The 12,723-nt window shown below is 44.3% G+C and overlaps 1 protein-coding gene across 7 annotated transcripts in view; it reads left to right on the forward strand.

The window, feature by feature from the left end:
- Positions 1 to 12,723, forward strand: part of ankhd1 (ankyrin repeat and KH domain containing 1) — a 28,320-nt gene that overhangs the window by 9,618 nt on the left and 5,979 nt on the right. For 2 of the 7 annotated variants that reach the window (XM_028983221.1, XM_028983224.1), the window contains exons 4-26: positions 1,521 to 1,677; positions 2,036 to 2,198; positions 2,391 to 2,538; positions 2,854 to 3,087; positions 3,169 to 3,263; positions 3,473 to 3,710; positions 5,835 to 6,026; positions 6,202 to 6,311; positions 6,488 to 6,575; positions 7,018 to 7,145; positions 7,302 to 7,445; positions 7,583 to 7,685; positions 8,111 to 9,001; positions 9,501 to 9,634; positions 9,845 to 9,956; positions 10,256 to 10,401; positions 10,608 to 10,750; positions 10,864 to 11,077; positions 11,198 to 11,373; positions 11,459 to 11,621; positions 11,778 to 11,873; positions 12,034 to 12,150; positions 12,262 to 12,424. In XM_028983221.1, coding sequence (XP_028839054.1) covers positions 1,521 to 1,677; positions 2,036 to 2,198; positions 2,391 to 2,538; positions 2,854 to 3,087; positions 3,169 to 3,263; positions 3,473 to 3,710; positions 5,835 to 6,026; positions 6,202 to 6,311; positions 6,488 to 6,575; positions 7,018 to 7,145; positions 7,302 to 7,445; positions 7,583 to 7,685; positions 8,111 to 9,001; positions 9,501 to 9,634; positions 9,845 to 9,956; positions 10,256 to 10,401; positions 10,608 to 10,750; positions 10,864 to 11,077; positions 11,198 to 11,373; positions 11,459 to 11,621; positions 11,778 to 11,873; positions 12,034 to 12,150; positions 12,262 to 12,424 — 4,155 coding nt within the window. The remainder of the gene's footprint in view (positions 1 to 1,520; positions 1,678 to 2,035; positions 2,199 to 2,390; positions 2,539 to 2,853; positions 3,088 to 3,168; positions 3,264 to 3,472; positions 3,711 to 5,834; positions 6,027 to 6,201; positions 6,312 to 6,487; positions 6,576 to 7,017; positions 7,146 to 7,301; positions 7,446 to 7,582; positions 7,686 to 8,110; positions 9,002 to 9,500; positions 9,635 to 9,844; positions 9,957 to 10,255; positions 10,402 to 10,607; positions 10,751 to 10,863; positions 11,078 to 11,197; positions 11,374 to 11,458; positions 11,622 to 11,777; positions 11,874 to 12,033; positions 12,151 to 12,261; positions 12,425 to 12,723) is intronic. The other 5 variants (XM_028983223.1, XM_028983227.1, XM_028983222.1 and 2 more) reach the window with 4 other exon arrangements.

The following is a 12,723-nucleotide window of genomic DNA, read 5'->3' on the forward strand; positions in this document are numbered from 1 at the left end:
TCTGACTATTGACTCAAAATGTCATTTATTTTAAGTCAAATAGCAAAAGTAATAATGCATGATTCTTTACGTTTAAATTCAGGCTATTATGACTGAACATGGGCACAATATGATTACTGCTAGAACAATATCACAATATGTCACTCCACACAAGACAAAAGTAATATGTTTTTACCAATTAGATGTATTAAAAATACTCAATTTGTAGGTATTTAAAAATTTACTATTTTTTTTATTTCAGCAAAACATTTTTCTCTGTATTCATTTTGAGTTTATATATATATAAATATATAAAGTTAGTGATTTCATTAAACGTCCCCTATTATCTCTGTGAGATTATTCAACATTTATTAATGAGACCTCCGATACAGTATTAGGGGACCAGTAACACCTTTTAATAAAAAAAACATAATAGCGAATAGTTTTTTTTTGATAGGTTTTTGGTATATCAACTTTGGGATTTGAAAGTATGAAATGTTGAGTGTTTCTTTGGGAGGCCTAACGTTGTAAACGTTCAATGTTGCCTTGTGACATTCAAAGGTGCTGTGGCTGCAGCAGAGATGTTGGATGGGTGAAATAGATTTGGGGTGTAATGGTGAACAGGTACTGGGTTGCTCTGCCAATTGAGCTGATGGTTAGCATGTAGGAAAACCAAGAGGGAGATTAACAGTAACAATGGATTTCCATACAGCAGCGGCAGCTCGTTTCATGACTCAGCACTGGGCTTTAGTAAGCTCTGTCTCTCCCTCTCTCCATGTGTGTGTGTTAGAGAGAGAGAGAGGAAGACTATGCATCATGGCGTGTGTATCTGTGTCTCTTTGTTCCCTACATACTGTATGGTTCTCTGTCTGCATAAGTAAACCAGTTGTACAGCCCATCAGATCATGTGAGCCTGTTGTCCACTACAGAATGGTGTCTGTTATGTGGGCTGATTTCTGTGGCTGTGTGAACTATATACACACTGCAGAAAGATTGGTATTTTCTTAAATTTGCATAGTTTGCTCACATGACTCATTAAATTACATTAAATTTAGCCAATCTAACATTATGGCTCAGTAGGTGAAGAAATTGAAAATTTATTTCTTGTTCTTTCGTCTAAAAAGTTGGACCTAGAAATGCATCAGACTTAACAATTTTATGTATTGATTTAGTTGTTTATATCCATATTCATACATTTTTATATATTCATTGTTCAGATTGTGTTTTCTTTATCAAATCTCTAACTTCCTGCCCACCAAATTTTAGTGGATCCAAAGGCCCCTTAAACCCACACCTTTTCATTTTGCACTGTACTGTTAGGGAAGTCCACTGTGTGCTCCTGATTTTTGTCCCCCCTTACCCCCCACCCTGATGTGCATGGACTGAACACATGTTAACCCAGGCTTGCTGTCTTTGTTTGTTTGTTTGTGTGTGTGTGTGTGTGTGTGTGTGTGTGTGGTGATGGGCTGACACTAACCACGGCTGCATCTGGGCCTTGCGGCTGCTGTGGTGTGAATGCTGGTGTTGGCTGCGGACTGCAGGCATTGGTAAACTGTCCACTGCCGATGGTAAAGCCTTCGCAGATCCAGAGGTGCTGCGCCGTCTGACGTCGTCGGTGAGCTGCGCGCTGGATGAAGCTGCCGCCGCCCTCACACGCATGAGGGCCGAGAACACACTCAACGCCAGCCAGGCAGACAAGTATGGATCTCCTCTCTCTCTTACCCCCCCACAGACCCACCCATAGACACGTGGAGGTCACTGTACCCTGCACCATGTGACATTGATTATTCAATACACCAATGCGGAAAATTAAACACTCTTATAGTTCAGTCTTAGGGTCATGTTTGAATCATTTATGTTTGTTGAGTTACAGCAGTACACACTGCATGTTTCCGAACGTGTAACCTGTATTAGCATGCAATGTTTCTCCTGCTTATGAACTCAAGCTGACTTGTCTTTGTTAAGGAGGATTAGTCTGCGCTGTGCAGGTTTGCCGAGTACTATGTGTACGCTACTCTAGTAGTTGTCCCTTGCACAGTCGCAGTAACTGTAGCAGTCTGGTTATTTTTAGCCGTAGCCTGGCTGAGGCCTGCTCCGACGGAGACGTCAACGCTGTGCGCAAGCTGCTGGACGAGGGGCGAAGCGTCAACGAACACACAGAGGAGGGCGAGAGCCTGCTGTGCTTGGCCTGTTCGGCTGGGTACTATGAACTTGCACAGGTACTGTCGTACACGGACGTCCTTCTGATCGGACTTGTTCATCATGCAATCCATGTTATACTACAATATTATACATGTTCAGTTTTACTGGTTATTATAATTGTTTTTTGTATGTTTTTTGTAATTGTGTTTTGAGGCTACCAGATTTAGTTCTCGTTCTTGACCTTAGTTATTCTTGAAATTTTCACGCAGGTGCTTTTAGCCATGCACGCCAATGTAGAAGACAGGGGTATCAAAGGCGATATCACCCCCCTGATGGCAGCAGCAAGCGGTGGCTACGTGGACATAGTCAAACTACTCCTGGTCCATGGGGCAGACGTCAACGCCCAGTCCTCCACAGGTATGGCCTCAGGTCCAGATGGTTTACCAGCCTCACTGATGTGAGTCATTTGGTCAGCTAGAACAGGCAACTTGTCTTGCTGTGGTGTTCTGAAGACCAGGGTTGAGGAGTCTGGTCTATTTAGGACCATTGTGTGGACTTTTTAGGCAGTCTATAATAAAACTCAGCCAATAATAATGGTTATTCAAAAACTCTGCACCCACACTGGTCCGGACAAATCCAAGAGATTGAATATATCTGAGAAGCCCACTTAAGGATAAGACATTATGTGCTTACTTAAATGACCCCTGGCCCCTTGTTTCCTTTGTGGTGCAGGTAACACTGCCTTGACGTACGCCTGCGCAGGAGGCTTCCTGGATGTAGTGAAAGTTCTGCTGAAGGAGGGAGCTAACATTGAAGATCACAACGAAAATGGACACACCCCTCTGATGGAGGCAGCCAGCGCCGGCCACGTGGAGGTGGCACGTGTGCTCCTGGAGTATGGTGCCGGGATCAACACGCACTCCAACGAGTTCAAGGAGAGCGCGCTCACGCTGGCCTGCTATAAAGGTCTGTGTGCTAGTAGTGGACGTGAACTCTTGACATTGTGTAATGTAGCCTCAGCCTGATGTTAAATGTGGTCTCCTGCAGGGCACCTGGACATGGTACGCTTTCTCCTGGAGGCGGGAGCTGACCAGGAGCACAAAACAGATGAGATGCACACAGCCCTCATGGAGGCCTGCATGGTGAGAGAGCCTGTGCATGTTCACACCATTACGATGTGAACATGCTTGTTCTGCATTTGTGCTCATGGTCCTTAAGTATGGAGTACACAGGTTGTAGACACGCCCTAAAGTAAGCACAGAGAACGAGTTCTCCCCAGTTTTCTGACACGCCTCATAGGCACACGCAAAATAAAGGTGGATTTTAAGCGCTAGCTGTGACCTCTCGGCAGGACGGACATGTGGAGGTGGCGCGGCTGCTCCTGGACAGTGGGGCGCAGGTGAACATGCCCGCAGACTCCTTCGAGTCCCCGCTGACCCTGGCTGCCTGCGGCGGACACGTGGAGCTGGCCGCCCTGCTAATCGAGAGGGGCGCCAACCTGGAGGAGGTGAACGATGAGGGTTACACCCCGCTGATGGAGGCGGCGCGCGAGGGCCACGAGGAAATGGTGGCGTTGCTCCTGGCACAAGGTAGACATCAGACAATGTCAAACTTTTCCAAAATTCACTTTCTCTGGATTCCTTTCCCCCCGCAGTCCCCCCGCGGGTTTCAGATGGGTGGACAGTGGAATATTTTGCAACATGATAGTTTAAATATTTTCTTTATTTGATTTGCTTTGTACAGTTCTTCAGCTCTGTGAATTGAAATTTCAATCTGTCTTCCATAGAGGTTTCCAAAACAATGAACTTTTAAACATGATTAAATTCTGTAATTGATGAAGTTAGCTACATAAATAACATGTTAATTGGTTTACATCACTTTCTCTTGGGTAGGGCTGGGAATTAATTGAACATTGTAGATGTCAATACCAGAAGGATAGTTTTTTTTTTTTTATAAACCAGTTTAATAATTACTTTTCAGTGATTTAATGCCAATACCATAAATGCTAGTCCCATGCATTCTCACAGTAAAACTTTCTTGGTTATTGTGTATAATTTGTGAGCATCAGGGAGCTTCCATCAATATGCGGGTGGTAACCCAGGAAAGGTGGGTTGTCTGCTGATACCACAGTGTTTTTTGCTTCATATTTTTCACTTCTCCATAGGTTATTAATATAATTTTTTTTCTTTCATACCTATATGGAGTAGAACGCACACTAAGATGACATAATGTGAGCAGATTTGCGTTTTTCTGAAAAAGCAGCATTTTTTCATCACTTTGTTCTTGAGTAACAGTGGCATTTTTTATTTATTTTTTTTGACAAAGGACTTTATTCTGAAATTGTAATGTGTTAAATGGCAACAAAATGAACAATCATACACCTGCACAATTGCAACTAGTTGACATTTTATTTCTAGGGCCCTGTATGCCATTGGGAGTCTGTTGTTAGGACTGGGCAAAATGATAGAATTTTGCCCAGTCCTAACAACAGACTCCACCATGGTGACACTTCATGTCATGGTAACATGTTACCATATATTTCTTAACTCAGGCAGGCAATTTAATTTATCAGCTGATCTGTACCTAGGGTGGTAGTAGCCTAGTGCGTAACACACTCGCCTATGAACTAGAAGACCCAGGTTCAAATCCCACTTACTACCATTGTGTCCCTGAGCAAGACACTTAACCCTGAGTTGCTCCAGGGGGGGACTGTCCCTGTAACTACTGATTGTAAGTCGCTCTGGATAAGGGCATCTGATAAATGCCGTAAATGTAAATGTACTTTACCACAGTTGACCAGCATCGTGAAGTCAATATTGCCAATATTTTTTTGTGACTATTTTAGAAGGTGAAGATATATCATCATATATTACACAGATATCCAACAGTAGCCTAAAACATCAGCACTGTTCAGTCTGCTCTGACCTCATGCGGCCATTCTAAAGCTGCTTTCAGACCGAACACGGTATGTGCAATGTTGTGTTCAATGCGCCAAATTTGCCACAGGGCTCAGCACAAAAAAATAGGCGTGGTCTTTTAAACTCGGGGTAATATGATAATGTTGTGTTGTAGATCTCTGGGCACTCAGGGACTGTTAAGATCCGTTCTTCCTTCATTCCCACTCTGTGTGTGTGTTTCGAAGGGGCATACTGAACACTAGACTGCTTTAACTCTATTGGTTGTGAAAAAATAAATCACGGTTAAAGTTGTTGACAAAATCATGTCATTATGATATAATCGGTTATGTTCTGCACTGCATCGTCCACGTCTGCATAGGTTATAAGATTCATTTCAAAACCCCTAGATCCAACGCATCGCACACATACTTTTTGCATTGCCATAATTGTTTACGAGGCGTGCCCCAGCCCAATCCTTTATCTGTGTTGATTACTCCATTCACTGGAGTAATCACTGTAGAGCAGTACCTATGAATGACCGGACCTTCAAATAAGATCAGGGCAGCATTGTTTCTTTTCCTTAATGTGAATCACAATGCTGACTGGACTACAGTAGCTCTCCTACTTGAGGTACACACTGTTATTATAAGACCCAGGAGGTTCTGATAGCTGGTTAGCATGGACATAATGTTAAAACTATTATTTGTTATTTTTGAGTTTATTATTTCCAGGTTTTTTTATTTTTTTATAAATGTTTTCAACTAAAAGTATTGTTCCCTCTTTAACCACCTCACCATGCGGATTGTCCCTGTACAGGTGCAAACATCAACGCTCAGACAGAGGAGACGCAGGAGACTGCGCTCACATTGGCCTGCTGCGGCGGCTTTCTGGAGGTGGCTGACTTTCTCATCAAGGCTGGAGCTGACATTGAGCTGGGCTGCTCTACGCCACTGATGGAAGCGGCGCAGGAGGGGCACCTGGAACTGGTTAAATACCTTCTTACCGCAGGTGAGCTGATCGTAGTTGTGCTTTTATGGGTTTTTGTAGTTGTGTGTTGCTGGGGAACATGTTTAAATGAAGTGATAAGCTGAAGGCCTTTAGATCGTCTGCCTGTCTGTATTGGGTTGGTGAGCTCTGAGTCAATTTTTTGTTTAAATAATTTTTTTAATACCCCTCTCTATAGGGGCTAACGTTCATGCAACCACGGCAACGGGTGACACAGCGCTGACATACGCCTGTGAGAACGGACATACAGATGTGGCTGACGTGCTGCTGCAGACAGGCGCTGACCTGGTGGGTGTCCTTGCATCCTCTGCCTCTGGCTGTTTAATAACACATAAAAACCACACAAATGAAATAAGGAACATTTTGCCTGATGTTAAGTACCTTGATTGTTTCACATGAAGTGAGTGTAACTGAATGAGCGTAGTGGTTTTTCCTTACTTTACATATTACTCTACATCCTGCAGGAACATGAGTCTGAGGGAGGCCGCACCCCTCTGATGAAAGCAGCCAGAGCAGGACATCTTTGCACTGTCCAGTTCCTTCTTAGCAAAGGTACCTTTTTTAGATTTTGAAAATCCAGTGCTTGTAATACCTAATTAAACATTTTAGGTACAAGTAATTAGTTTTGACCCAATACCATGCTCACATGTTGGTATTCCATATGCAACCAAATTCTCATAAATGTAAGTGGGTTTAGATGTAGATTTAACATTTATTGGTGGTTTTGTTTCCAAACAAAAAATGTGTTTTATGAACCGCTTTCGCGTCCACTTTCTTGTCATGTCTTCTGATGAAGTTGGAGAAATGTTGAGTTCTTATCACCTTAAAATTACTTAATTCATTCTACTATTGGCTATTGGTACATGTTATCAATGAGCACTCATACTCTTTCAAAAATCTGCTATGGTGCGTCCCTAAAATGTTTCACTAATTATGTATGTTTGTGTGGATAAGTTTGCTTACACTTTTTTTTTTTTTTTTTTCCTGTCTGTAGGTGCTAAAGTAAACAGGGCCACAGCAAATAATGACCACACAGTGGTCTCTCTCGCCTGCGCTGGAGGTCACCTGGCGGTGGTGGAACTACTGCTGGCTCATGGAGCCGACCCCACTCACAGACTGAAGGTAACTTGCACTTCTAGGCCATAGCCTTGATTTCTCACTTGGCCCTGGATGTTTTGGGGATGTTCTGTGTAGCAAGATTAGATTAAAACAAGAGACTACGTTGTAAAATGAAAAGATTAATTTCTGCTTATTTATTCTTTCTTTTTTTTTTTACAGGATGGCTCTACCATGTTGATTGAAGCTGCTAAGGGTGGCCACACTAATGTGGTTTCTTACCTGCTCGACTACCCAAACAACATCCTGTCTGTCCCCACCCCAGACCTGTCACAGCTCACACCCCCCTCCCATGATACGTCACAGGTGTGCACACATCAGACATGCATTTCTCTGTGAAAAATGTTGCTTTAGAATTGTTTTTGTGCCTGTTTGAGTGTGTGTGTGTGTGTGTGTGTGCGCGCGCGGCACAAACATTTTTTTGTTTGCTCGGTTTTTCACAGGCTCCACGAGTCCCATTCCAAGCCCTGGCCATGGTGGTTCCCCCACAGGAACCAGACAGAGTACCTTCCAGCATTGCCACCCCACCACCCGTTGCAAGCAAAGGTTAGTTACATTTGCATGTTTATGTGTAAATACTTAACTATGGAAGCCCTTTTAGTAATTTTTTTCTACACTCAGTTTATAGGCGTAAATTTACATATATACTTGTAAATGATGATTTATCCTACTCTGATTCTCCTTCCCCCTATCCAAAATATTACGGCTTGTAAAATAAAATAGTGTAGCAAGATTAGAAGTGGAAAAACACACAGGAAAGTGGTTAACTTGTTGATTTTTTTTCTTTGACAGATATGGGGGGATTTAGCTCCATATTTGAAATAATTTACCCCTTATAATAACACATCCTTTGTGTCTTGCTTCTATGAAATATAATGAATGTATATTTGAACCCTGGATTATGTATACACGTTTTAATTAAGTTTAGGCTCACTATCTCTCTCTAACCCCCCTCTTTTTTTGGCTACCAGGTGTGTCCAAGCAGAGGCTGAGCCCTCTGCAGAGTGGCACAGTCACGCCTGGTGGGCTAGATGCCGACCTGCTGCCCCCGTTTCACTCGTACCAGCCACTGGAGTGCATTGTGGAGGAGACGGAGGGCAAGCTGAACGAGCTGGGCCAGCGAATCAGCGCCATTGAGAAGGCCCAGCTCCAGTCTCTTGAGCTCATCCAGGGTGAGCCGCTCACCAAAGACAAGATTGAGGAGCTGAAGAAGAGCCGAGAGGAGCAGGTGCAGAAGAAGAAGAAGATCCTCAAAGAGCTGCAGAAGGTGGAGCGCCAGCTGCAGCTCAAGACCCAGCAGCAGTTCACCAAAGAGTACATGGAGGCCAAGGGGCTAAAAGAAGAGACGGGGCTGGCGGCAGGGGTGGAGCTGCCCAGCACGCCCCTGCCCCTGTCAGCCACACAGCTGGGCTCCGACACGGATGGTGAGGGCAACAATGAGGGCGATCAGCATCTGCCTGCCGAGGAAGGCGACGATGAAGAGGATGACGAGGAGGAAGATGAGGATGACGAGGACGCCGACTACGCCAAGCTTCCACAGGTGGACACAATCCTGTACAGAGAGACGTCTCAACCCCCACCCCCGCCACCGCCTCAGGCACATATGCTGCAGGGACCCCCGGCCCCGCCACTGCAGACCACAGGCTTTGTGCCCATCCAGCCTCTGGCCAGTCAGCAGTCCACCGACTTCAGCAGCGCTGAGTACCCTGGCAGTGCCAGCCCCGACCTGCAGAGGGTGATGCTGGGACCACCTCTACAGGGTCTGGGGCTGGGCCAGGGCCTCCTCACCCAGGCCAACGACAGCCTCATGGTGGCTACGCCCGCACAGACGCTGACTGAGACACTGGATGACATCATGGCAGGTGTGTGAACACAAAGATGTTCCCTGAGCAGTGCAAATAAAACCTTTCAGTCAGATTTATATAGTCACGGTAGAGATGGTTTTGAAACGTGAAAAACTGGCAAAAACCAGTCAGGTTTTCGCACTGAAAATTAAATAAAGAATTTAAATAGGCATAGATGATTCAGTAGATCCCGTTATAGATCAATTTACATCACAATTTCCAAAAATCATTACAGAATCTTAATAAATATGTACAAATATATACAACTATGTCCAAAATACACATATTCGTTTACCTCAATAATTTTCACTTTTACCCATTTTCTATAACTTTTATTATGAAGGCAGACAGGTATAGAATTATGTGGACCAGCAACCATTTTGCAAGCAAAATAATCATTTACATTTACGACATTTATCAGACACCCTTATCATGACTTACAATCAGTAGTTACGGGTACAGTCCCCCAGGAGTCCGGTGTAACTATAACCCTCCTTCTCCTACTGTCTTTTTACAGCAGTGAGCAGCCGAGTGCCTATGTTGACCACTACAACCTCACCCTCACCTCAGCCCTCTTCTCAGACGCCCATAAGCGCCGTTTCCCCACCCTCCATGCTGCCGCTCTACCCCTCCGTTGACATTGATGCCCATGTAAGCTTTTGCTCATCCACACAGTGGGGGGAATTAAAATACACCCTCTGCCTTCACTGCCCCAGTAATATTTCCACTGTATGTAAACATCTTTAAGGTGTACGGAAGAGTTAAGAGAATTTGCCAAATTTGTAATTTAAGGTGTTTTTATGTTGCGCTGTAGTTGATTTGATTTGCTTGTCTGATTTATTTGTCTTATTTCACACTCAGACGGAGAGCAACCATGATACCGCACTCACGCTGGCATGTGCTGGTGGTCACGAGGAGCTGGTGTCTGTGCTCATCGCACGTGGGGCCAATATTGAACACCGGGACAAGAAGGGTATGGGCTCCGTGGGTCTCTGTAGACTTATATTTAAGCGTGTGTGCCATTTATTGGGATTGGAGTCACTTAATGACCAACCACAATTAAACGTCCTTACAGTGACTCGTATAATGGAGCCATAGTAGTGTTAACTTACATAAAATCATTGCATTTTTAGAACATGCATCGTATTTTTTTATTGTTGCTGCATTGCATTATGCTACTGATACAGAATATAATTTAAATGTATCATTAGGACTCGTGATTTGATGTGTTATTGAGTTTGCAGTGGTGTAACTGGTACCTTTTCCCTCCAGGTTTTACTCCTTTGATCCTGGCTGCAACAGCGGGTCATGTTGGGGTTGTGGAGATCCTGCTGGATAAAGGAGGGGACATTGAAGCCCAGTCAGAGAGGACTAAAGACACGCCTCTCTCCCTAGCCTGCTCCGGGGGACGACAGGAGGTGCTGCTTTTAACTCCTATCTACAGAACTGCTCTGTTCATATTTAGTCTTATTATGAAGTTTTCAGCTCACACTACACACATAGATACTGCACCATCGTAATACTTGTAAAATCTGAATATTGATATATAAAATGTTATATTATGCAGCATGAAAACTAAAGGATTTTTTTTTTTTTTTTTTCTTTGTCTTTTTTCGGCTCACAGGTGGTTGAACTGTTGCTGCTTCGTGGAGCCAATAAAGAGCACCGTAATGTTTCTGACTATACTCCCCTCAGTCTGGCTGCTTCAGGAGGCTACGTCAACATCATCAAAATCCTACTGAACGCTGGTGCTGAAATCAATTCAAGGTACAGCTAAATTGTCCAGAATACCTGCTTCCATGAGACTTTTCCAATGGTAAAATATTTAGCCTGTGCATTACTAATGTAAAGCATATCTTTTTATCACATCTTCACAACAGGACTGGCAGTAAACTGGGCATCTCTCCTCTGATGCTGGCTGCCATGAATGGACACGTTCCCGCAGTGAAGCTGCTGCTGGACATGGGTTCTGACATCAACGCTCAGATTGAGACCAACCGCAACACTGCGCTCACGCTGGCTTGCTTCCAGGGCCGTGCCGAGGTGGTCAGCCTGCTGCTGGATCGCAAGGCTAATGTGGAGCACCGTGCCAAGGTCAGTATGAGCATCTGACTCCTGTCTGTTCACAGCTGAACCTGCATCTCCGCTGGCATCTCTGTTCTGCTGTGTTGCTGTATGTCCAAATTCTATTTCTCATACCCCACCCACCCACAGACGGGCCTGACCCCACTCATGGAGGCAGCCTCCGGTGGCTATGCAGAAGTAGGCCGTGTGCTTTTGGACAAAGGTGCCGATGTCAACGCCCCTCCTGTGCCCTCCTCCCGTGACACTGCGCTCACCATCGCAGCGGATAAAGGCCATTACAAGTTCTGCGAGCTGCTCATTAACAGGTTGGTTTGGCTCCTGCTGAGCTAAATGCTTTTTTAAGTGATTGCCTCATCTGATGTCATGTTTTTTTTCAAACATTCCTTGCAGAGGGGCCCACATTGATGTGCGCAACAAAAAGGGGAACACACCCTTATGGCTGGCTGCAAACGGTGGCCATTTTGATGTCGTTCAGCTGCTTGTGCAGGCAGGCGCTGATGTGGATGCTGCAGACAACCGCAAGATAACCCCCCTCATGGCAGCGTTCCGCAAGGTACTACACATTAAACCCCTGCACATGTTGCCTATCAACAAAACTGAACTAAATGGGAACCTATAGTAATATAAAATTGTAACTATCAACCTGTAGCATAGTCACTGATTTATGCTAATCACAGACTACAGTTGTAATCTCTAATATTTTTTTTAGGGTCATGTAAAAGTGGTGCAGTATTTGGTTAAGGAAGTGAATCAGTTCCCATCTGATATTGAGTGCATGAGATACATCGCCACCATTGCTGACAAGGTACTTCAATTCCAACTTTTTTTTTTTTTTTTTTGTCAGTGTAACACACTCACATGTGCACAGATGTCTACTGTTGGTCACTCATAACTGATTGGACAGTGTTGTCAGTATCATGTGAACAGAAATGTGCATGAACTTATTTGTATCTGCCTGTCTGCAGGAGCTGCTGAAGAAATGCCACCAATGCATGGAGACTATAGTAAAAGCGAAGGACCAGCAGGCGGCTGAGGCCAACAAGAACGCCAGCATCCTGCTGAAAGAGCTGGACTTGGAGAAGGTTTGTATGCAGCCCTGTGGATCTGCACTCGGATAAATTTGGGTTTTTGCTCATGGTATGGAAATCCAGCTACTGCAATCTGAGTGTTCATTTTTGGTGCGGCACCCACAGTCCCGCGAGGAGAGCAAGAAGCAGGCCCTGGCAGCCAAGCGTGAGAAGCGCAAGGAAAAGCGCAAGAAGAAGAAAGAGGAGCAGAAGCGGAAGCTGGAGGAGGAGGAGGCTAAAGTGAAGGAAGTCTGCGAAATGCAGGACCAGGAGAAGGACTCTGCTGAAGGTACCATTAGTTGATGTTTTTTTTTTTTTCCTGGTGATTCTATGATGTGAAGAGTAGCCTCACAAATAAGTATTGATACTAATACTGATATTGACTAATACTGATACTGATATTTAATGTTAAATAACGACTTATAATGGGCTGGTTGTTTGGTAACACAGTTGCCTAACACTTACTAACATTGTGTCCTGGATAGTCCCCTCTGGAAAAGGGCATCTGATAAATAGCGTAATTGTAAAGTCCTGTTAATTATAAAAGTGATCTTGCCAATATTCTAAAAAAAATAATTAATTTTTTCT

Source organism: Denticeps clupeoides, chromosome 6 (genome assembly GCF_900700375.1).
Source record: "Denticeps clupeoides chromosome 6, fDenClu1.1, whole genome shotgun sequence".
Lineage (NCBI taxonomy): Eukaryota > Metazoa > Chordata > Actinopteri > Clupeiformes > Denticipitidae > Denticeps > Denticeps clupeoides.